This window comes from Catharus ustulatus, chromosome 2 (genome assembly GCF_009819885.2).
Source record: "Catharus ustulatus isolate bCatUst1 chromosome 2, bCatUst1.pri.v2, whole genome shotgun sequence".
Taxonomy (NCBI): Eukaryota; Metazoa; Chordata; class Aves; order Passeriformes; family Turdidae; genus Catharus; species Catharus ustulatus.
In genome coordinates this window covers 37,205,585-37,231,198 of record NC_046222.1, presented here as the reverse complement: position 1 = coordinate 37,231,198, position 25,614 = coordinate 37,205,585, and the positions used below count along the sequence as shown (strand labels likewise).

Below are 25,614 nucleotides of genomic sequence, written 5' to 3'. Positions count from 1 at the left end.
ATGCTATAAACTTACTTTGTATATACTGACAAAAGATCCCAGAAAAGCTCCAAGCTGGAAATTTTCCTTGTTGTAGAAGAGAGAAAGCAGCCGTGATGGCTGTGTAAGCAGATGTCGGAAGGTGGAAGGAATCCGAAGGCAACACTGGATCAGGTAACCAATGCTAAACATCCTAATGAAGCCCTAGAGAAAAGAAAGAGAGATTTTGTGGTAAGAAACCACAAGTTCTGAAAAAGGAAAAGCAAAAGCCTCTACAGAATGTTTTTGGTTTTTTACACTGAATAGTTTAAAACCCACTCTGAAGGTAATATGTTAAATGCATAAATGTATCCTATCCCCACCTCCAAACTCAAGAGTTTTCTTTTCCCACTAACCCTGTAAAATAGCAAAAAGCGGTAAAATCACAGACAATTGACTCTTCTTTTAATTTCTATGAATTTCTGAAAGTTTTCAAGAGAGAACCTTCTCTTCTACTCCAAAATTCTGTCCTTTGAAATAATCTTGATGACTTCATTTCCAGGTTACTGAACAGCTTTTTAACCACAAATGGGTTTATAGAGGAAAGCAAGCAGTGGAAAAAAAAGAGCACTTCTACACTCAAATGTCTGGAGAAAACAGTAAGGTGGAAAAAGTCCACCAAAAATAAATGTCAGAAAGTGTGAGAATTAGAAGTTAACCCTGGTGGCTTGGCACATGTTCACGGACTTTGCCACAGCCAAACATGAGGTTGTGAGATTCCTGCAGCAAGGGAAAGGGAGAAACTCAAAGAGAGTTCATGTGCAGAGCTACTGAAGAAAGATAAAATGGCTTCCAAAGAATCTACTTACCATTCACCTTGGATAAAGATCTGTTTTCTTTTTTTAACATAACACAAAACCACGCTCACTTTTTTTCCCAAATTATTCCCCCCAGTTTCTTCTAACTTCCTCCAAGGCTTCCTACCATTATTCTTACCCTAAAGTGTACTTTTTTTAATAATTCAAAGTAAATTTTACCCAGATTTTGTTTGGAAGATGCTTTATGTGAAAACTATTTCTGCACTCACCTGCAAATAAGGCAGGTACCTTATTCAATTACAGTAACAGGGACATAATTCCAGAGACAAGGAAATCTGACTGAGCAACCTTTCAGACTCAGAAACTTAAACCATTTTTGCCTCCTAAAGAACTTTATAATGCATCATAAAGCTCATAAAATTTTATTGTGGTTAAACATCCAGTAATAAACTCTTCCTGAAGCAATTACTCTTCCTGCTACTCAAGAAGTGGTTTATGAGAATCAAGTGGAAGAAAATAAGTCATTCAAAGATCCAACAGCTTTTTTTTTTTTGACTGAAAAAAATCCATTCCTTCATGCCATTATAAAAAAAAAGAAAACAAAGAGTCCTAAATCCAGCAGTTATGAACAAAGCCCAAAACAAGAAACAACAGAATGGTATGTTTGATTTTTTTACTGAGGAAAAGTGACTTTAGTGGAGTGAGGCAACATCTACATTACAACTGGAAACACTCAAACACATCCCTGACTTTATTCCTATTAGTAGCCAATTTAGAAGTGCTGAGGAACCAGCACCAAAGGACTGAGGTTTAGTGTTGATATGCATGAAATACCAAGAATTGCACAAAATCTCTCTATTTAGCTCATTACTTCAACCAGGTGAAATCGTATCACACTTACAGGTGTTTTACCACAGTCACAGGAGTCTTATAATCACAGTATATCTTATAATCCAGTATTGTAACTTTTATCTTCCATAAAAAGACCTGGTACACAGCAGAGCATATCAGGACACTATAATAAACACAAGTGAGCGAAGAAAACTCTGCTAAGAGCCATTTCTTCAGAGATTTTGAGTTGCAGCTCAGATCAGCCAGAAGCAGTAGCACAGTGTAATGACATATCTCAAAAATCTGTTGAATAAACCTTTCTTTCTGCTTTTGAGAAACCAATTTCTTAATAATGCATTCAAGATACTTGCTATAATTCAAATTCAGAAAAGCACATGTGCATATAAAGAGAGTTCAGAAACATACCAAAAACTCAGTCAACCTGTTGCAATATATTCAGAATTAGTTAAGACAGTTAAAATAAATTAATTAAGATATTTAATATTTATTCTGGGTATATATTAGCCCACGTTACTTCAAGAGACAGAACTTTGAGAATACAATCATAGAAGTCAGAAAAGTCCAGAGAAGTTGTAGATACCCCATTTCTGGAACTGCTCAAGGTCAGGCTGAGGAACTTGGTCTAGTGAAAGGTGTTCCTGCCCATGGCAGCAGGGCTGGAACTAAATGGTCTTTAAGGGCCAACCCACAGACCATTGTTTGATCCTATCACCTTTCTGTGGTCACCCTAGTCACCAGTAAATCTGGAGGGTTATCTGGCCCTGTCTGCAGCACCACCAGAAAAAGCCAGACAACTGGACTTCTACTACGGGCTAATGGCTCCTCACTGTAAATAAACGGAATCTGAAAGGGGAAAAATATTGTTCCACTGCTTCTGTCACAGCTCTTTTCAGACATTTACAAGTACAAAGCATTTCAAGTATTTAAAGCTGGAAGGGAAGTCAATGAATTCAGGTGGTATGACACTACTGAATTTATGTGAAAGCCATGATGATGTCAATGAGCTAATGTGCATTTAAATGTGAAGCAGGAGAAAAAGAGCATGCAAATGACAGTTAAAGAACAGGTGTATTAATGAGAAGACAAATTGTTCAAGGGCAAGGGAAAATAGCACTGGGGGGAAATTTTGGGAACAAGCAGCTCATCACATCGTTATCAGATTTGAAAGCTCCATTACAGAAAAGGAATTGTAAAAACATGTTCTAATCATGTCAGCTGACAGTTGTTACTGATCAACTCCAGGAACAGTCATAGACATGAACATTTAGAATTTGGGATCTTTAAAAATATAAATACATAAAAATAATTTTTTTCACTCATGTTTTAATTTAAATAAAGAGTTACAGAACAGACAGGAAATTAGAGGATCTGACTGCTGCTTCAGCAATATCTTCCTTATTAGATTACTGTAGTCAAGAATAATTTATATCAAAATACTACACAGGATGGGTCCAAGAATGAAATATATTTCAAATGCACAACTGTCTTCTCTAAAGAGAGAACAGCCCTATAAAAATTTCTTTTTAAAATTTAATTTTTGTCAGGTCAAGTCTTTATTCAGCTTTATTATCAGTTAGGTTTTTTCCTCCCCTCACTCCATTTAAGGATATATAAAACAAAACAAAATCATGCTGAATCAAAAAGTGAAAAGGATGCATACTCCTGAATATCCACCTTCCTCCCCATCCTCGGGTTCCTTTAACATTCTAAAAATTTATTTTTGAAAGTAGTAAACATTAAAAACATCTGAAGATACTCAAATACATTTTTGCTGGTCCATATATAAAAACAGGTCAACTGTTAAGGGATTGGGATCTTCTGGAGTGTTACCAACTCCCAAAACAGGCACAGCAGGTGGTACCACCTGTGCCAACCCAGTGCCAGCCAACACAAATTTCTCTCACAGTAATTCTCTGAAAAAAAAATGAGCTGATCACATTAATAATGGAGAGTGTATTATACTACTGGAGATAAACAGCTCTTCCTCAGCATAGCAACTGTGACCAATCTCTCATTACCCTGAGCCCCTAAAATAAACGACTGAAGAAGTGCACCCAGGGCCCAGCAGCAACGTTCCAGAGCTGTGCAGCTGCAGGGCACCACGGCCGCCTGCCACAGCAGCACATTCCAGGTGCTTTATTTAGGGGGGAGTCACAAGTGGGCTCAGCCGTGAAGTGCACCACATAGTTAAACAAGTTCCTTGTTGCTAGTCTATTTTTTTCCCACACATTTTATGTTACTCATTCACTACAGCTAATCTGAAAGACCGGAGAACTTTAACCCCACCACCACCCCGTCCTAAATTGAGAAAATCTGTTTTCTGGCTTGTCACATTTTCAATAGAAGAAGAATGAGTAACAGGCTCATTTCTCACTTCCTAAGCACATGCTTTTCCTGACTACAGACTTTTACCCCCTCTTTGCCAGAGTTTGTGAATCAAACTTTTTCTGCACTTACTTTAATACAGTATGAGATGCAATTATCTCCATAGTGTTTACAGCATCTATGCCTTGGGCCATGTTTGCACCTGCAAAAAGCATAATGAAACACGTATTAACTCGTAGCTGTTTTCAGTGTCAGCGACAGGAGACTTCATAAATTTTTCTTGCCTAAAAATACATAAAGTGCTATTTGCCCAGCAATCATTCTCCCCATTACCCACTGAAGGGCACTGTGAACTTTTATAATGCCATAAAAGGACAATAAAAACTAACAATACTTCAGCTGTACACCAAGAAAAAGTGTCTGCACACTTATTTGGATCCAACCTCTTGCCATGCTACACATAAAATGCTAAATTAAATAACAAATTTTCTGCTAGGGTCAACAAAGAGAAATGATGTGGCCTTTCCTGATTTGTATCTGCTCCATGGTTCTGGAAGGATATTTGAGCAAGCATCTGTTATGTGTGTCCTTTCATCTTTCACACCACAGTAAGGGTCACTGAAGTTCAATGCAGATCATACAAACACCCTGTGAGATTCCTCTCAATTAGAAGCCTCTCACTTTTGGGATACTTCTTCTCTGGTGTAGATTTTTATGTAGGTCTTTGCTTGGACTGAGAATTTGACCTTGAGCATTTAAAACAGACTGGCTTGGGCTGGTGGGATGTAGGGATTGTACAGTTTCTAGCCCTGCATTATGCAGAATTAAAATATGTAATATCATACCAGGTCTGAACATTACATTTTGCTATATCCAAGTATTTAAGATTTAATGTAAAATAAATTACACCATTTATATACTATGTCAAATATGTTGGAAGTTTTGAGTCGTGTACTATAAAGTCTAATAGCCATAAATCATTTGTGAGGTCAGTTTATGTAACAAAATTGTAATGAGAATGTGCTCAGGTTACAGGCATTTAGACTCAATTATATTGAAAAGAACCATATGGAAGAGAAACCAGTGAGAGCATAAAAATTCCATATTGAAAGTTTGCTGAAAGTCTGAGCAGGGAGTTTCAAAACCTTAAAGAAGAAATGGTCTTCTCCACCTTCAATCCTTGTATTTAATCAATAACAGAAGAGCTATGAACTATCTCTAGCAAACTGAGTAACAGGTATTTAAGACAAAACAGGCATAAGCAATTCAGATAAAATAATTTGATTATGGCTGGAGGTGTCTTTTCCTTGTAAGTCTTTTGCTGTCTAATACAGTCATACCTGAAAAATCACTGATCACTTCCTCATATTCTTCAGCTAAAGCCCACAGCAAATCATAGGAAGTCACCATGTGATGGGGATCACTTCATGTTTGCTCATCATCTGAGCAAGTAAAATAAGCCACTACTTTGAGTACACATGCACTTAGAAGAATCTCTCTCCTGTGTGACGCAGGTAGAGATTTGGTCATAAAACTGCTCTTGAAGAGGTCAGCAGAAGTGAAGAACATTCATAGGTGTCATGAACATATCCCTAATCCATTTTTACTCCATCTTCCCTGTAAATGAATGACTCCTCGTGGTAGCCAACGTGCCGGAAGCAGAGGAATCAGTCATAGCAGAAGTAAATACAGTAATTTCACGAATACAAGCCGCACCAATTTGACTAAGATTTTGCTCCTAAACCGGAAATGCGGCTAATAATCAGGAGCGGCTAATACAACCTCAGAAGTGCCTGCCAGAGTGCTGAGCCGAGCAGCTGCAAAGTCGGCATTTTGCGATTGTTACAAATCGCTACTTTGTTGCACCGCGGGTGGAGCCTGGCTCCGTGTAGGCAGAACGGGGGGCGGGGAGAGAGGCGGGAGAGCTCTCTTTCCTCCTCTGCCACAGCCCAGGGGAGAGACGGGGGGGGCCCGGCGCCGCCATTGCTGCAGCTCGGGGAGGAGAGGGGGGACCCGGGCCGGCCCTACCGCGGCCGGGGGAGGGGGGGGGGGACCCGGGCCGCCCCTACCGCGGCCCGGGGAGGAGAGGGGGGACCCGGGCCGCCCCTACCGCGGCCCGGGGAGGGGGGGGAAGCCGGCGCCGCCATTGCTGCGGCCCGGGGAGGGGGGGGGGAAGCCGGCGCCGCCATTGCTGCGGCCCGGGGAGGGGGGGGGAAGCCGGCGCCGCCATTGCTGCGGCCCAGGGAGGGGGGGGGAAGCGCGCGCCGCCATTGCTGCGGCTCGGGGAGCCGACAGGAGCCCCGCGCAAGCCATTGCTGTGGCCCGGGGAGCCAACAGGAGCCCCGCGCAGCCATTGCTGCGGCTCGGGGAGCCGACGGGGTGCTTTGTCCCCGCCCGCCGCCGCCGCGGCAGGAGCGGGGAAACTCCGTCCCTGCCCGCCGCCGGCGCCACGGGCGCGGGAAAGCTCCGTCCCCGCCCGCCGCCGCTGCCGTAGGAGCAGGGGAAGCTCCGTCCCTGCCTGCCACCGCAGGGCAGCGCCGACCCGGGGTGACCGAGCCCAGTGGCAGCGGCGGCCGGCCCCGAGCTGCAGCACCGTGCTGGGCCATCTGGCCCCGTCAGCGGCCCCTAGCGGGCCGAGCCTGCACAGCCTTAGCTCAGCCAGTAAACCCCGCCCTCCCGCCGTTCTGTTAATAATTGCACGCGGGTCCTCGCTGCGAACGACAGAGCGGCTTATATTCGTGTGCGGCTTATCTATGGACAAAAACCAAAATATTTGCCAACACCCAGAGATGCGGCTTATAGTCAGTGCGGCTTGTATTCGTGAATTTACTGTAATCTGAACATATCAGACTGAAAAGCTCACTGCTCCCACTTCTGTAACTTCTTACTAAAAGACAGTGAATTGGATCCTGCAGACAGGGGGCACCTACCTTGCCTAACTTCAGATGTCTAGATCTGACCTTGTGCAGAACAGTTTTAGACTCACTCTTTGCTTTGCAATTTCCTATCTCCCGACAGCAGAGGCAGCTCATGTGCCATCAATCCTATTTTTACGTGGTTCTCGTTTATGCAGTACAGGGATGCAGGTCCCCCAAAAGACTATGTTACAGTCACTTATGGTGACATAAGTAAGGTCTGCTGCTGTGCAGTTTTTCTCCTTAAGTACCACTAGTTCCAGCAGATCTATGCCATGAGCTGGTTTTGTAGAAAACTGCAGAAAAAGCAACCACCATCCTGCACTCATCATGGGCTGAATTTGCTCTCCCTTGTTAGACAACTGCATGTTGCACGTAATAGCTATGACACATAGGTCTTCAAGTTTTGCTTTCATAAGAGCTCATAATTTGCCACTATTAATTACCTACTAAAAATGAAATAGAAAAACACTGAAATGCAAATCAGAAGTATTACAAAACACTGTCAAATACAACATAAAAGACATTAAAGTGCTCTATATAAGAACAATTCATTCTGTTTTGTTTTGCTTTTGGTTTATTTACTCACACTTTGTCCATGAGCTTTTTTGTTAGTGCCAGTATGTTCATTGGCTGTGATACTTTTTCACTATGCTTGATTTTTCTATCTGTTTTTGCAAATGCTGCTTCAGGTGAAAAAGAATGTGTGGGGATTTCTTCTTTCCCTACAATGAACCTGAAAGAAAAAAGCAAAACAGAACAAAGCAATTATATAAATAACTCAAAGAAATACATGAAGTCCTGTATAAGTCTTAGACTAGATTGAAGTTACTCCCAGGCCTGTAAAAACCCATCTTATACAGTTGCCAAATCTCATACTTCTTCAGAGAAGATCACTCCACTAACATATATTTAAAGATATATTTCAGCTAGAGGATGCAACTGATGCTGGGAATTTTTTAAAACTAAAACCAAAAACATTAATAGGGAACTCCACCTCTCTGACAAAGGAAGAAGACTATGTAAGAATATAAAAAGGCACTTGAAATATCTCAATTATCTCCAGCAAAATGGGATAACATAAAGGTTGGTAATTACTACAGTACTTTTATAAAGTATCTGTTTTGCAGAATCTTCAAAATGTTTTTGCTCCCACCAAAAGCCTCAACTTTGTTTTGCTTGGCTTCATCTTCAGCTTTCTTTCTTCACCCAGAAGTTGATATTGTCAATATATTGGCTCATCTAAGGTGTAGAATTACTGTGTATCAAGGGCAAGGGAGGACACAATCGCAAGATGTTTCCTAACACCATGCACTATAATCCAAGTTAAACTGTAACTTGGATTATAGTACTGCTGAGGGTAATGAAGATAAAATGAAGATATTTTTTGTCATTCTGTGATGCAGCAAATAAGCTCCAGGTAAAAACACAGCAGCCATTTGCTTCCAGGCAAACATGGGTTATCATGAATCCCAGTTTTAGAAATACAGAAGATTAGTGCTCCTTCAAAAACATGCAATCAAATGTCTGAGTTTCCTTTAACAATAGTCCCAACTATGAAAGGATTTCTCTAGAGGAAACTGCCTCAAGCTGCACCAGGGGAGGTTTAGATTGGATATCAGAAAAAATTCTTCACTGAAACAGTTGTCAAGCATTGGAACAGGCTGCCCAGGAAATGGTGGAGTCACCGTCCCTGGAAGTATTTAAAAGACATGTAGATGTGGCACTTGGGGACATGGTTTAGTGGTGGATCTGGCAGTGTTGGGTTAAAGGTTGGACTGGATGATCTTAGACCTTTTCCAACTCCAATGATTCTATGATGCCTTCTTCAAAATATGCTGAATACCCAAAAGCTGGAAAATTTTAGAGCAGCATGATTTTTCTTAGGAATACTCTTTTCTTACAATGCAGTTGCCACTGTGCATGATTCCTCAAAATCTTGTCTCAAATAGCCACAGAAACTTTACTTACTTTAGCGCAGAGTATGTAAATCCTTTCAAGCCATCTTTGCACCTGAAAGACAAAACCAACAGATTTCTCTACAATGGGCTGCTAGCAATATAAAGAGTTAGAGGCTAAATATGACATAGAAGAGCTACAGAGGAACACCAGCTTTTCACTAACAAAAACCAGCACATTTGCAATAAGTCTGTTACTCTCCTTGATCGCCTGTTGTCACCACAGCCTTGGGACATCTCTGAAACAAAGGATACAGCATCAAATGCCAGTGCTTCTTTTTTATCCAAACCAAGAATGGAGAAATTTTTAAAGGATGGTAACAAAACCATCAGGGCAACAATGCAAGATGACAAAGAACTGTTGCTTTATGGAAAAGTAGTAATGATGAGTTTAACAAAATAGAAGTTTTACTGCAAGGAGAGAAAGGAGGGTTGGATCCCAATGAAGCACCAACCCTTCTTGTGAAAACCTGCAGGGAATAGTTTCTCTGACTTTGAGATAAATTGTTGTACTTTGCAAAGCGCTGATCTCTGCAGCTTCTTACTTTAAGAAGACTCTTAATCTGAAAATACCAGTTTCTCAATTATACAGTCAGTGGTTGCTCTGATTGTGAGCTGGATAGTACATATGTTCCTTGTGTGAAGAATGACCACAGCAAGAAGCCCATATTTGTCTAGGAAAGATTTAGGTTATTGGCTTTTTTCTGTCCTGCAGGCTACAATGAAAGGAACTGAAGATTGCAGATACTACTGATTCATCCTGAAAAACCATGTTGGTGGCACAGGAGAGAGGAGATACTTGTGTTTTCTCCCCTCTTCTTTCTATAGAATAGTATGGGGAGCACATGATGATAAAAATGCATTCCTGACACAATACACAAAGCACAAACTAGTAACTTATCATTACCATTTCAAGGAAAGCAGGACAGCAAAAGCTTTGTAAACAGAAGCAGATGATGACAACCCTTTGCATTCCACCTGCAGAGACCACATTGTCCCTGGAAGCGCTGTGCCCACACCCTTCAAGAGCAGGTGATACCATGTCGCACAAGGCTCCATGCATGGCCAACATGTACTAACAGTGGCTGGATACACACGAACAACAGGAAAAACATCAAGATCAAAAATGTTCAGAAATTAAGAAAGTCTTGCTTTGTTCTGGCAGGGGAGTGCCTGCTGCAGAGTTGGTAAGACATCACAGCACTAAACACTCCTGGGAAATTCTTCCTAAGGTTATGACCTTCAACACATATGTTTCCAAGGACTTGGTTTTGTCAGCATGTTCACAGTTACACACAGAACCAAAAAATTCAGTGCAAAGAGATTGTCTTTTAAGAATGAATGCAGTTAAAATACTGGTCACATATTTATGATGTATAAGGGTTCAAGGTAAATACATACAAATAAAATTGCTCATTTTATCTTTAATTAACACAGAACTTTTAAACTAAAGATATGTAGTAATTTTATTTATACACATACACAATTCAGAAGCTGAAACACTGTCACAGCACTTTTACAGAACGATGGACTTAATGATGAACTCAAATAACTCAAACCAGCTTAGCCCAGAGATCAGAGTGAATCACTGGCAGAAGTCCAAATGCACAGGTTTAACATACACCCCACTCCATGAACAGAACCATGGTCCAGTTTCTTGGTCCAGTTTCTTAAGTTTGATTTTTAACCCTGCAGCTGACTGTAGGTTAAATGGCCTTTGAGGGAAGGGTGTCCAACATATTACGCCTGCAAGCTGCCAACTCATGAACAGAGCTTCACTTTCTACTTTTCCAGTAAATTAAAACCATATACAAACTCCAATCTAAACATGCATGCATTTCTACAGAAAAGTAATCACAGTATTACCATAATTATGTTTTCTCCTTAATCATTCCAATGCAACCGCACTTCAAGTTGCAAATGTTCAATGATTCCTTCACTGCACCACCAGATGTCCCTGCCCAGCTGTGATCGAAGCACCCTGATGGATGCTATGCTACAATTCATTTCCTTTAAACTGACCTCAAGGAAAATGTCAAATCCTTTCTCCACTAATACTGAAACATCTGACTTATCAAAAGAGAAAAAAAGCACTCCAATCCTCTACTGTTTTTTCTCCAAGAAACAAAATATATTTCTAATGCCTATTCTAATGACACAAAAAAGTCAGTTCTATGCAAAAAGCATTTACTGTCCTGGAATTTCATTGGCTATCCTTAGTTTTCTTATTTTTTTAGTTCTTTTGTGTATTTGGAGCTACAGCTATGAATCTCCCTGAAAAATGCATGAAAATTAAATATGTAGTTCAGTAAGAAAGTGACACAAGACACAATTAGAATTTTTTTCTCCCTTAACTTCCTGTTTAATTTAAAAAAACATAAAAAGTGCAATTAAGCTCTTAAATTGAATTCAATTAATGTTACATGTAAAGCCATTCTGTAAAACTAATGGCCGTGTGGAAATATTGATTATTAAGGGTTTTATAAACAGGAGTCCTAGAGAAACAATACTTGCAGTCAAGAGTAATTTGTACTGTAACTCCCCCTCTCTGGCATGGCCATTTTGCTCTTACAAATGAAGAGGCAACCAACAACAAAACCAGAATTCTAATTTTTTGCTTCACATCATGGATCATGAATTCATTATATTTAAGGTTTCTGAATGCTGGTCTAGAGATTGAAATGGCCTTTTTTTTCACTCACTAGGTACACAACACTGGTAGCAACCAAAAAAGCCCTACACACTGACTTCAAACACACTTTCTTTTTTTGTTTCTTTTTTTTTTTTTTTGGGCGGGGGGGTGGTGGGAGGAGGGGGTTGGGCATTGTGACAACTCCCTTGCAGAGAGACATCACAAATTCAGTGACTGGCCTCAACAGTGACTGCTGAGGTACAACACTGGCTGCACATGGCACATTTCATGAACACCTGGCTGCTAATAACTGAACTAAGAGTAATGATTTGCTTCATACAGCCACTAATTGGTAATAATAATGCCACCACTAATTGGTTATAATAACTTTTACTCAATGCTTCATTGCTCAAGGGGTGAAAAAGCCTGCACTCTGCTGCTGGCCCCCATGAGCTACTCAAGCTTCAAATGAGCCTAATACAATGCATTATGGGTGCCCAGCACTGCAGACACCCCTGAGAGGGGAAGAATATAAATAGTGAACTATATGGGGATTTTTTTAGGGTACTATTCAAGTTGCAAAGCCTGGGATAACAGAGTTGTATGGCATCAGAAGAACTTGGTGTAGCTCAGCTACCTTTCTGCAAGGGCACATAGTGATAGGACAAGGGGGAAAGGCGTTAAACTGAGAGGGCAGGTTTAGATGAGATATTAGGGAGAAACTCTTCACTGTGACGATGATGAGGTACAGGTTGCCCAGAGAAGCTGTGGATGCCCCATCCCAAAGGCCAAGGTGGACAGCTCTTTGAACAACTTCGTCTAGTACAAGGTGTCCCAGCCCATGATGATCACTAAGGCTCCGTACAAACCAAAACATCATACTGCTCTGTTTCCCACCACCGTGAATATCCCAGGGACCAAATCCCATGCTGCAGGAAGGAAACACTGCTGTTTTGCCCAACAAGCACTAATTTAAAGAAGGCATAATTTGGCTACATTTTCCCATCAGATGAGGATTGTCCCTGGTAAAAAGCCAAGAGCACAAGTGACTTTGCCAGCTCTCCCTGCTGGCACCATGTACCTGATCACACAGCAGAAATGCTGTGCTCTGTTCCAGCTTGTGTTTGGCCAGAGCCCTGCTTGGAGCTGAAGGAGTAGAAGAATCAAGGAGCCAAAGCAATAAATTTGGGTTCTCAAAATTCCCCTGCTGGGACTATTCTGGCACATGAGCAAATAGGGTCGATTTTAATCATGCATATTTATAAGATAAATTTAACTTACGGCCACACACATTTATTTTTTCATAAAGAAAACAGCAAAAGTGGAATCGAGCCAAGGCTTGATACAAACTATACTTCCAATAAGATATGAACTGTAATTATGTTTGTATATGTAAAGAGGTCCTGTACATGAGTTAACTGTACTCTCCCTCCATCCTGAAGGAAGAATTTCCCACACTGAATTGTAAAGTTGGATGCCAGCAATCATGTTTTGGGGTTTTTCATTAGTATGTCTGTTTTGGGGTTTTTTTATTAGTATGCCGTGTCATAGCTCTTCTCAAGATTTCTCTGTGACCAGTTGATACACACTGAACAAGAAACCTTCTGAGGGAACATTACTTTTCACCCACGGAACTGGTAAGCAGAAAGAAGCTCACAGTAGTAACAACATGCCATGTTTAACAACATCCCCACATTGCTTATGTTATTTTTCAGGGTAAGAGTAAATTAGAAACTCCTATATGCAGAGCTTTCATTATGGCCACGTGGGAAGGAAGCACTTCAAGCACAGGACATGTGTTAGCATTTTACTGCAGCACCTCTGCCTGTGAAGACTGGGTGGGGAGAACCACGTTTCTGAGCTAAGGTCTTCTTTATGGAGAAGGGAGGATCATAGTGATGAAATATGACTGTGTCTGAACATGCCTGCTATACCTCTTACTATTAAATCCCTTGCTTTTAGGAATTAAAGGCTACCTATAGTATTTTGTGACCTATGCTGATCTCTAGAGGATAATCCGTTTTCTGTTTTAAGTTGCTTAGACAGGTTATCGTATCTCCCTCCTGTTTTACAGCTGGACTCTCTGATCTTAAACGATTCATTCCTGTCTTGGGTTACAATACAGGATATGATCAAAAGTATCTATGCTATCACCATCTGATGAGACCAGGTGGGGCAGTGATCCTTCCTCCAGCGAGTCATTTTCTGCTAATGGCCCATTGAGTCCCAATGTGGGACTGATAAAATTACTTCGTCCCATTGGAAGATGCTCCAGCCAGGGGAAAGACCCCAGCCTTTCCAACCTAGATAAAAATTGAGATTTTGGGACACTAAGGTAGCCCTTTTTCCATCTAGACTCCAGAGGGAAACCGGAATCATCACTGGAGCTCCAGAGGGAAACTGCACCTTCTACAGGAGCACTGCTCCAACTAAATCACATCTGTCACTGCAGGAGGATGCAGCCACCATTTAATGGGACTGCTACCAACACCCTGCCTGACGGGGTGTCAGGTTGTACTCTGACTGTGTCAGGGTTTGGAGTTTGTTTCTTTGTAGTACTGTATTTCTATTTTAATTTCCCTAGTAAAGAACTGTTATTCCTAATTCCCATATCTTTGCCTGAGAGCCCCTTGATTTCAAAATTATAATAATTTGGAGGGAGGGGTTTTACATTCTCCATTTCAAAGAGAGGCTCCTGCATTTCTTAGCAGACACCTGTCCTCCAAACTAGGACAATTCCTCATCCTCTCTGCAGTATTAAAAGTCAACAGCAACAGGTACCATTTTTTTGAGATGTCTTCTGTACACAGTTCTCTTGTTCCTTTTCCATCTTCTCTTTTGCTCTTTTATCCCACAAGTTGAGCTGGTCTTTCACATTTCCACCCACTGTCCTCTAAATGCTATTCTCAAAAGCTCATTTCTTTTTCTTAAAAAATAATTGCACAGAGGAAATCCAGAGGTAAATTTATGGGAAAAAATATTCATACTCAGATTCTTTCTCTGAATTTCCCCTTTTTTAGATTAAACATATATTCTCTATCTTTACACACAGGTCTTACTTATTCAAGCCAGAACTATGAAAAAATTGTAAGGTACAGTTATAAGCAAAAAATCTAATCTTGTACCCCATGGACAGCCTGCAACTTTTGGAAAACAAGTCAGAAATCACATTAAAAATAACTGAAATTAGACAAGTTGTAGTTTGTAAAAATTATACTTCAAACTTTTAAATGTGCAAATGTAGTCAGGATCAAAATTCAGTCAAAAGTCTCATAACTTGTGTTTCCAAATCAGATAGTTAACTTCTGCGTGTTTAACTAAAACATTAAAGAATGCATCCAGGGCATTTCTTTTAGTTGTGTCTGAAGTATAAAATGATCTTTTGAAAAGGCTGTGGTTTTACAACCATCACATACAGTGAATATAAAATCGTGTATTGTAAAAAAATAAATGAATAAAGAAAGAGCAAGTAGGGACAACATTCAAGGAGAAGGGTGAGATTAGCACCGTGGAGGACATACTTTTTTCTTGACTTAAGTTGAATGCATCATTTACAATACCTGAAAAAAAAAGGTGCATGAAAATGACAAACCATGTAGTCAATAGTGACCTGTGGTCCCATTTGGCTCTCATGTAAATCCAGGGAATTACATTTTAGAACAAAAATTCTACAATTCTGTGAAGAATGTGACACTGCAATTGAAAAGAAAGCTGTTTATACTGAAGTTAAATTACAATACTGGATTCAGAGTTGTAAAGCAAAGCTGGTCCCAATCAACACTTCGCATCTCATTGCTAATCAAGTTTTCTGCACTACTGTCAAACTGAAATCAGATTTCTAGCGATGTTAATTATTCTTCTACTTACAATACTCATTTCTTCAGAGATTAGCACTTTCTGAAATGTGTAAGTAACTGCAATGCCAGTTAAGTGCAATTTCTCTTTCAAGATCTTGAAAACAACCAAAAATTTTTAGCTATTTTGGCTGGATGAAGATGTTCCATATCATTTTGTACCAACAATGCTGTGCTGTCACCTCAAGAGCAACAACTGAATCATTCAGGTGGCCACGTTCCCAACTCAAAGCCCCTGCCTCACAGAGCTAACAGAAGCCAATATAGAACCATAGAACAGTATGGGGGGAAGCAACCTTTAAAGACCCTCTAGTCCAACACCCCTGCCAAGGGCAGGGGCACCCTCCACTTGATCAGGTTGCTCAGAGCCCCATCCAGCCTGGCCTTGAATATTTTCAGCAACGGGTCATCTACCACCTCCCTGGGCAACTCCTGCCAGTGTCTCACCATCCTTATAATAAAAAATTTCTTTCTTGTATCCAGTCTAAATCTAACTTTTTAGTTTAAAACCATTAACCTTGCCCTGTCACTACAGGTTCTATTAAAAAGTCTGCCCCCACCTTTCTTATAAATCCCCTTTAGGTACTGGAAGGTGCTCTAAGGTCTCCCAGGAGCCTTCTCTTCTCTAGGCTGAACAACCCCAATTCAGCTTGCCACAGGAAAAGTGTTCCAGCCCTCTGATCATCTTCATGGCCTCCTCTGAACCTGCTCCAACAGTCCATGTCTTTCCTGTGCTGAGGACTTCAGAGTTGAATACTGTTCTCCAAGCAATTAAAAAAGCTGACTAAACAATAAAGTTAAGGATTTATCTGCTTAGTTCAATTAATTTGTTGAATTTCGTGATGTAATTTTTCCACTATTCAGTTTTGACCTTTGTCTTACAAGTGTTTTAACAAAATACAGCGACATTCTGTTAAAGCAAAACCCAAACACTCTCTCCAAATCAGGTATGGAACAAAAATAGGAAATGGAAAAAACCCCTGGAGACATGAAGATGGGAAGTCAAATTGTCTCCAGAGGCATGAGGACACAGAGAAATGTACCTCGACACGTGTACAAGCCCACGTCCACCTCTGGAGCCAGGGCTGCACTGATGCCGTCTCATTGTTGTTAGAACAATGAGTCAGTCACTACAGGGACATGCTGTTACAAGATTAAAAAACAAATAATCTTAAACCCACAACGGGTTTTGCTCATTATTAAATAATAGTGGCACCTGCAGTGATTCTATCTTAAAAGTAGACCTGTGCTAAATTTATCTATTGCCAAATTTTCCTCTGGCTTTTTCTAACAGCTCTTTCCAAACACAAAAAAAAAAAAAAATAGAGAAAAGAAAAAATAAGAGATTAAATTTGCTGGAACTGTTTTTTGTAAACGTATTAATGCTCTTTGCAGATTATTCCAAATTTCAGTGAGCTAAACCTCTCACTCTGAATGATTAATTCAAGCATTCAAGAGAAACATATACAACATTTGATTTTCCCAAATGATCCTGTAATTGGATTTGAGGGAAAGGTTTGGCTGTTTGCTTTGTTTCTATCTGGGGAAAATTTGATTAAAATGAGAAAATCCATTTATATTTTCATATTTATTAATCCTCTGACATTTAATAACATATATGACCAGAATAAATTTATAACAAAATGAAAAGCTATAAAAATATTTTAAAGAAATTAGCAATCATTCTGAAGGTGCCCAGGCCATTGCTGAGCTAGGATAGAGAGTGAAGATTAGTGAATTGCTTTTAGTACATTGACTTGACTTGAGATCCACACTCTAGTATTCAGAAATATTTTTAATTCCATATAATGCAGAATGTTGTCAAAATCACTGAGACCGTTACAAGTTCTTAGCCATATGCACTAGGACAACATCAGCTAGTTGTTACACACAAACTAAATCACCATGTTGCAAAGTTTGTTGAAATTCAACTTCTATTTCTTTGTGATGATGACTGCCCCATGCAGATTTACCCGCTGACCTAGAGGTTACACCCACACCTCCAAGATGAATGCTGTGGTGTTTGCCTCTGATGTTCATAAGTACCGTAGGAAGCCTTGAAATTACATTAAAATGTAAAATCTGTGCTGGAAGAACCACAGAGCGAATAAAGTGTTTGTGCACAGCCTCAAGAAAACACTATTTTGAAAACCAAATTTCAGTGCAACCACAGAAATTCACTCCTGAGTAACTCCCTTGCTGGCTTATACTTTAGCAAGAGACCACATTTTACTCTAACATAACAGTTTTATTTTAAATTACTACAGTGCTGGTCAATTAGATCATATTTTTAGTGCTGCACATCCAGGTGCAGTATTTGGAATAGAAAGTTGCATCACCAAAAAAAGCCCAGACAAAGCTAAAAGACCAACTTGAGAGACTGGTCAGGAGACCTGGAGTGACCTTGACACAAAGCCCAAGCCTACAGGTCACAGTCAGAGGGAGGATGTGTCACTTCCGTGATGGACAATTCTTGCCCTTTCTTCTTCAGATAATCTCATAAATTTGACTTCTGAATATCTGTACTGTTTCCAATTTTGATTTTTTGAAAAAATAATTTTTAAGAAAGAATGAACTCCATACCAAGAATGTATATACAGTAATTTCACGATTACAAGCCGCACCTGATTATAAGCCGCACTTCTGGGTGTCGGCAACGTTTCTTTCTTTGTCCATATATAAACCGCACCGGATTATAAACCACACTTTTGTTCCCAGTGAACTTTCACAAAGTTGCCAATTAGTAACAGAATCGTGGGATCGTGGGGTTTACTGGCAGGTGCCAACCTTGGAAACATTATTTCCAAACGAAAAAAGATACAGACAATAGCTGTGGCAGTGCACTCTGCAAGCTTTATTTACAAGTGGAAAAAGATACAAACAATAGTGTGGTCATTTCGCAAACATTTTCAATGGATCCACATTGCCTCTAAACAGCCGCTCAGCCGCGCAGCCGCGCATCCGCTTGGGCAGGCAGCCAGCCACTCAGTTGCGCCACCGCCGAGCGGAGCCACGCCGCTGTCGCGCAACAGAGTAACCAATTTGTAACAATTGCGCGATTGTGGGTTTTACTGGCAGGTGCTCAACTTGCGAGCTCGGCTCAGCACCGCGGCTTGCACTTCTGGGTTGGGAAATTTCCAAACTTTGTTCATATAATGGCTGCTCCTGAGTGTAAGCCGCACTTCCGGTTGGGACCAAAATTTTAATCAAAATGGTGTGGCTTATACTCGTGAAATTACTGTAATCATCCAGATAAAACACAAGCTTTCCTCAAAAATATGAAGAAAATTAAAATCAATAATGTTATATGGAATACTTTTGCAGTTAACTAATTTAAGCAGGAACATGGTATTTATGAAAATGATGTTCCAAAAATTATTGCTGGGAAGTTAAATGCTGTAGGTATCCTTGAAGAGATCAGTAAATCCGCTTCCCCTCCTCCCAGTTATTTCACCTTGCAAATATACCACATCTGTTTTTGTCAAAGTATCTACCATAATCTGAATTTTCCTGGCATTCCTAGAGAAGGCCAGGTACAGACTGATTGTGAACACCAAAGTGACCTCAATAGTGAGAAAGCTACATAACTTTGGGATGTTTCGTTATTTTTAGAAAAGACAGTGCTAAACACTAACTATGGTACTGTCTGGGAAAGGAGGAATTAGACAAAACTGCAATTCAACTGGCTTCCTAAGGAGGAAGGTCGTACATAAACAGACCCTGTAAGCATCTGAAAGGCAATCATGAGGACATGACTAACAATGAACACATGCTTATTAAAAAAAATCTTTGTAACACTGGGTCTCATTTTGTGACTAGGAAGGCAAAACAATGTGTGTCATATGCAATTGACTTAATTCAGGCTTTGTACTTAGAGCATGTCACATTTTCTTTTAAAAACAATCACAGAAACATCATCTAATGAAAGATATCTAGAATGAATACAAAACAGGTTAGACAAGAGTAGTGAGAGAGCAATTGTCAACAGTTTCCTGAAAAATTGAAAGGATGTACTAAGTGGTACTGCACAAGGACCAATCCTGCATGTCTGCTATTCAGTAATTTCAGTATTGAGAGTGGTGACAGAGAAAAAAGTGCATGCCTATTACAGATAATACTGTGCAGAAAAGGGTTACAAGCGCTGCTAAAACAGGCTGAGAGACTTGGAGTTGTTCAGCCTGGAGAAAACTTTGGGGAGACCTTACATCTCCTTCTAATACCTAAGGGGTTACAAGAGAACTAGAATGGGACCTTCTAAAAAGACATTTAGTCTTAGGACAAGAGGTAGTAAATTTAAACTGAGAGTTGGTTAAAGTATCAGGAAGTATTAACAAAAAAAATTCCTGTGAACATGGTGAGACACTGTTACAGATTGCCCAGAGAAGCTGAAGATGCCTCATCCCTGGAAAAGTTCAAGGTCGGGTTGGATGGGGCTCTGAGTAAACTGGTTTAGTGGAAAGTGTCCCTGCCCATGGCAGGGAGGTAGGAACAATATGATCTTTAAGGCTCTTTGCAACCCAAAGCATTCTATAATTTTATGAAGTGGAAGACTCAGAAAAAAACAGGATGCTATTCATCAACTGCCTGTGCATTACATGTACACAGAAACAATCAATTACACATATACAGGATAAGAACTGTGAAGCATTAAAAAGCAAAAGCTGATTTGAGATGCAAAAGAAAGGTTGCAACTTGCAAAACACTGAATTGTCTTGCTCTATTGTATTTATTAAGCTTTATCAGCTGAAATAAATTGTCTTGTACATTACAAAGGGGAATAGGGTAGAGTAAGACAAGGAGGAGATAAATACAGCAGTACGTGATAAGTCTTTGCGACTAAAGTTTGCTACAAAGTAAAGCAAATAATCTGTTTCCTTGATATTTGTGGATGAGAGAAGAAGGAATAGACCAAAACTATTTCAAGATATATTCAATTAGACTCTGTAAAACTCTTATCCAAGAAAATAGCTAAGAATATATTGCTTAAGGATGCCACTTCTTAATGGAAGTCTTAAATGGAAGACTCTTCATTACTGAAGACTTTGAAGTAAAACAGAAGTCGAATATTTGACAAGAACGGGGAGAAAATAAGACAATCTCTCATGACTTCAAGTCTTTTAAAAGATTGAAAAATAGAGCCAACACTTAACATAAATGTCCTCACATATCCAAAATTTAAACCGACTGCATAACCTTACTAAGGGGGGAATGGAAAGTGGAGACTCTCTAAAGCTGTTCTGAGGGTTTCTTTGTCCTTGTTAAGTATCACTGCAGAGAATGAAAAACCAGAAGGGATCACCCCATGGTCAACCCTTGGTTCCTTCAGCTGAAAAACTCTGAAAAAATAGTAAACAAGAGCAAGAAAATCAGATTAACTTTGAATTCACCTGTTCCATATTGTAATTTTCATTTGTTTTTAATGTTCAAGTCACAAATATAACCATTTGTCCTCCTAGGAAAAAAATTAATCTTGCCCTCGTTTTACATTTAGCCAGCAAGCTCAATGCACTTTGTTGTTGAAAATATAAAGCCATATAAAAATGGTTGTGCAAACAAACCTTTATGTGGCTGCAATCCCAGCAGGCCTGGGAACAGAAAGTGTTACATTGTGTTTGTTATGCAAAAGTAAAGATCAGTTTTGGAGCTTAACTTCATGAAGAAAAAGTAAAGCACTATCCCGTGCTTGTCAGTTATCATCCCAAAGAACAGGCACAGCCAGGTAAATAAATCCACATGGACAAAATCCACAACTGGAGAAGCGACACAACTGGCTTGGCTGTGGAACACAACTGAGAGACAGCTGCAGGAGGGCCAGAAAGCACATCTGCCACTACTTCTGTGTTTGATACAAATGTGCAGCCAACTGGAATTAACTGTTCTACTGGTCTGTGCCAGGCACTTTTTTCAAAGTCAGTATTTTGTAAGAAACAATGTCAAGAGTGACTGGTAGACCAAGGACTCAATATGAAACTGTGGGCTGTGAATTCAGTTAAGCTGGCCATCCTTCTTCCCTTTTCCTGTGAGTTTTCTTGTCCTTCAGGAGAGAGCTTATGTCTCTGTCTTGCTTCTGAGATGTGTTCCCTTTATAAGGCTCTAGTAAGAATAAATAAACAGGAATCATGGAACACGTCTCCTTAAATTCCAGCACCAAGCCGAATATGGCAAAGTAAAGAAAGAGTATAACATGCAAAGGAAATTTCTGGCCCACTTGATCTGCTAATACTACATTTTAACAGGAAAGGAAGAAAATCAGCAGACAAAAGATTTGCACCATGAACTGTTCCTTCAGCTCTGATGGCTTTCCAGCAAAAAAGTTTAGAGTAATAGCCAGGACATTTGGACTGTTTTCTTCAGGGGATTACATTCCTCCATCTATCTCTTCCCAAGCCAGAACATGTCTTTTTTCTAACTGCACCTGATGCTGACTCATGGACTGCTCTGGACACTGCAAACCCATGAAAGCAGATTAGGCAAGGCTGCTTAATTTTTAATTTGCAGTCATTAGGTGGAGAGGAATCCAAGTACTAGTGGCATGCTCTGGGTGATTTTTTATTACTTTAATATATTGATCAACATTATGTGAACAGTGTTCCTAACTTCATATGGCAGATGGTAATTCTGGACCTATATAATTTCATTTGTTTATAATAAAGGTATAAAAACTAGACAGCTGTGGAAAAGATTATTATGGGTTCAGAATTTCACTTGTAATCCAGCAGGAAACTACAGCAAAAGCTTTACTTCAGTATGGCAACCACAGCTCAACAAACTATGCTGAAGTCAAGTAAGTTATTAACAAGTATGTAAACCAGGCAGTACGTAGCAGCTGCATGGTCTTTCATTCTACTCATTACTTGCTGAAGTTTAATTGAATTCATTATTTTCCACTGGCTACCAGAAATACAACATTTTTTAAAAACAGTAGTATTTTACATGTTTCACCCCAAATACACAGACAGTTGAAGGTGAAAAGTATAAGCACTATTAAAAGTGGAAGAAATTTAAGGTTTATGAAATTAGGTAGCTTCATGAATGTCCAGATTCATGGTAAATTTTACCATATGCACAGAAGTCTAGCTTTCAAATAACTGAAAATAAACTACTCTTCAACAGGATTTAGGAAACCCTCAGCACTTGTGAAAAGAGATGATTAGAACTGAATTCAACCAAGAGCTGGCATTTAAAAAAAAAAAAAAAGTGAAGAGGCCATGTTTTGAATTGATGTGTTTCAGTCTACGATGCTGAGAATAAGGAAAGGATTCATGGCAAGGATTAGGATGCTACAAATCATATGGAACATATGAATAGGAGTCTGTTTCCATGTATCAATAGGGGTTTAATTTCTGAATGAGAAGCTTAAGCAAGGGCACATTCTTTTGTAAAATATCCCACGGGTTTCCTAGAATACACAGATGTAGTGACATCCTCACTTCTAATTTTATTCAATAGATTCTTATAAATTCTTGATTAATGTTTCATTTAATTCCTAAAAAAGTAACATCTTGGAATTTTTTTTAGAAGGATAATTAAAATAAATTTAATGACAGATAGAAAACTAAATTCTCTCAATCTAAGAAGAAATATTTATTAAGAAGAACTGCTCACAACTTCTCTAAGTCTGCTACTCTGGCTGCTATCTGAGACCATGATTTCCCAGGGAAACAAAAACCCAAACCAAACTGAAACAGCTGGAATACATCCTAGAGATACAAAATAAATCACTTGCAAGTGAATTCCACACTCAGAAGCCCTAATCAGTACTCCATACAAACAACAAAATAAACAAAGCCCAGAAGGAGCATTAACATCCCTGGTAACTGGTGTCAACTAATTGCAGAGCATCAGCTTCAGTGGAAAAATAGAGCCTGAATAGGATTGTCTGATAAATCTACTACCCTCAAACACTCCATACAGTATTCTTGACCCTGTAGGTTGCAACCTTTTGCTCCCAAGTCACTCATGCCAAAGGAAATAAAGAGGTTTATCCCATTTTGTTAAGTCCTTGTAATTATTTCTTACAGTTTTAAGTCATCTAGCATTATGTACATAGCAGTCTGGTGAATCACACATGCTCCTTTCAAACAAAAATTCAATAGTTAAAATGGATGTAATTTGTAGCTGAAAAATTAGATGTAATAGCCTCCAATTTTGTCTAAACCAAACGTGAATTAGTTCACAATAGGAGGAGGTTAGAAATTTATCTAAAGATTAAATTCACAAAGATGGGAAAAACACATACTGACCACAATTGGATAAGAAAAACAGGGTACCATCAGAGAGCAGCACAGTCGTAAGTAAGTAAGTAAGTCTTCAGATAGTTTTCATTCTCAAATTTCACATCCCTAACAGTTTGCTGTCAAATATAATATTTCTTTTATGGTGTAATTTGGCTGGAGTCTGCCAAATGCACTGTATAAAAATGATTACTTCACCTTATGAATCACTTTTCATCAGCATACTTTTAAATACAGCTGTGAAGCTTTTGTTCTAGAGAAAAACAATTTTACATTGTTGATTTATCTATGATGGAACAAAGGGTGGAATCTGGGGATTCAGGATGTTCTGAGGGGTTTTTTTTTACTCGCCTTATTCTGTATTTTAAGTATAACTACTTATTTCATAAATACATTTCAAAATGCATAAAATTTGTGCCTTGTTAGGTTGCAAAATAACATTATATGGCATTCAGAGATGAATGTGTTTCATAATGTGCTTGCGAAAAATTGACCGGGGGAATGCAGCCAAGTGAGTTTTGGGGGTCACACTGCAGTCTGGAATATCACTTTGGACTCCATTAGGAAGAACATTTTAGCTATATTGCTAATCCTACTAGTAATGGTAAGGTCTAAATGCCCCAGAGCTATGTTCTCTTTAAGGGCCACATCTTGCAGAACATGCAGATGTATCTAAAATTGGCAGTTTGAAAGGACAAAGGAACCAATTCCTGTCTCACTCATGTCAAATCCTAGTAAGACTACTCCATTAATTCTTCTCTCATTTTTGGATCCCTGATCCATCCCTATGGGCCAGAAGAAAACATGTGCAAGAAAGTTTAGTATATAAGGAGCAAAGGAAAGTTCATTACAAGCAATCTGCACCAGGAAGAGTAGAAGTGCTTTCAACAGTGTTTCAGAAAAAAGTTTCCATAGAGGTTTTTTTTAGTATTTGTTTATAATGTGCACAGAATTACATTATTTAAAGGATCTTCTCTGTAAGGTTATCCTCCAAAATGTTGTATACTCCTATTATCAGGATAAATATTCCAGACTTAAGACTTCTTTTTAGAGGCAAGCCATACTGATGTCCTGACAACTAATGAACCCTGTAGCTATAACCTTGACAAAGCAGCATGTGCCTTGAAGCTTCAGAATATTTATGGGGTCAAGTCACAAAGGTTCCACAGAGAACTTTGTCACACACATTTTAGCTCTTTCTTGATAAAATAAAATGATACAGTTTGATCCAGACTCTGTTCCAGACCCTCTTATGGCTTGCAAATGGGTAACAGGGGGCTGCAGAACACCTTTCCTCACATGCAAGCTTCATGAAGATGCAAGAGGCTGTGTAGTGGTGGTGTCAAATCAAAAGACACCTCTCCATTAAACCTACTGGTTTACCAGCAGAGATTTTCACAGAGAAGTAGATTTGTGTACAAATCTGCTGGTGTTTTGTATATTGAAGCTGGACAGAGACACCACATGAAAGACATCTTTCATCTTCCCAGATTTATCTTGCTCTCATAGAAGATCCAGACTCTCTTGCCAGACATTAATATTACCCAGTTTGTTTTTTGAGGTTTGTATGGGGTTTTTTTCTGTCGTTCTATCAATATAGAATTTGCATGGTTACAAACAGTAACTTAACTTTAAAAGTTATACTGAAATTGTGTCCCAAATTAATTTAAACTAAAGATTAACAATCATAGAATTAAAGAATGGTTTGTATCAGAAGGTATCTTTAAGCTTATCTAGTTCACATTCCTCTATTTAGGCAGGGACACATTCCACTAAATCAGGTAGCTCAGAGCCCCATTCAACCTGGCCTTGAACACTTTCAGAGATGGGGCATTCACAGCTTCTCTGGGAAAGTTGTGCCAGTGCATCACCACTATAATACTGAAGAATTTCTTTCCAATATCTAAATCCATTCTCTTTCAGTGTAAAGCCATTCCCCCTTGTCCTATGATTACATGCCCTTTTAAAAAGTCCCTGGAAGATGCTGTAAGGTCTCCCTGGAGCATTCTCTTCTCCAAGCTGAACAACCCCATCTCTCTCAGCCTGTCTTCAGACTCCAGTTCTCTGA

The 25,614-nt window shown here is 39.5% G+C and overlaps 1 protein-coding gene across 1 annotated transcript in view; it reads right to left on the bottom strand.

Moving 5' to 3' along the window:
- TMEM135 (transmembrane protein 135) overlaps nucleotides 1–25,614 on the bottom strand; it is a 171,375-nt gene that overhangs the window by 8,645 nt on the left and 137,116 nt on the right. The window contains 4 exon segments of the mRNA XM_033052529.1: nucleotides 16–183; nucleotides 4,086–4,155; nucleotides 7,458–7,604; nucleotides 8,840–8,881. Coding sequence (XP_032908420.1) covers nucleotides 16–183; nucleotides 4,086–4,155; nucleotides 7,458–7,604; nucleotides 8,840–8,881 — 427 coding nt within the window.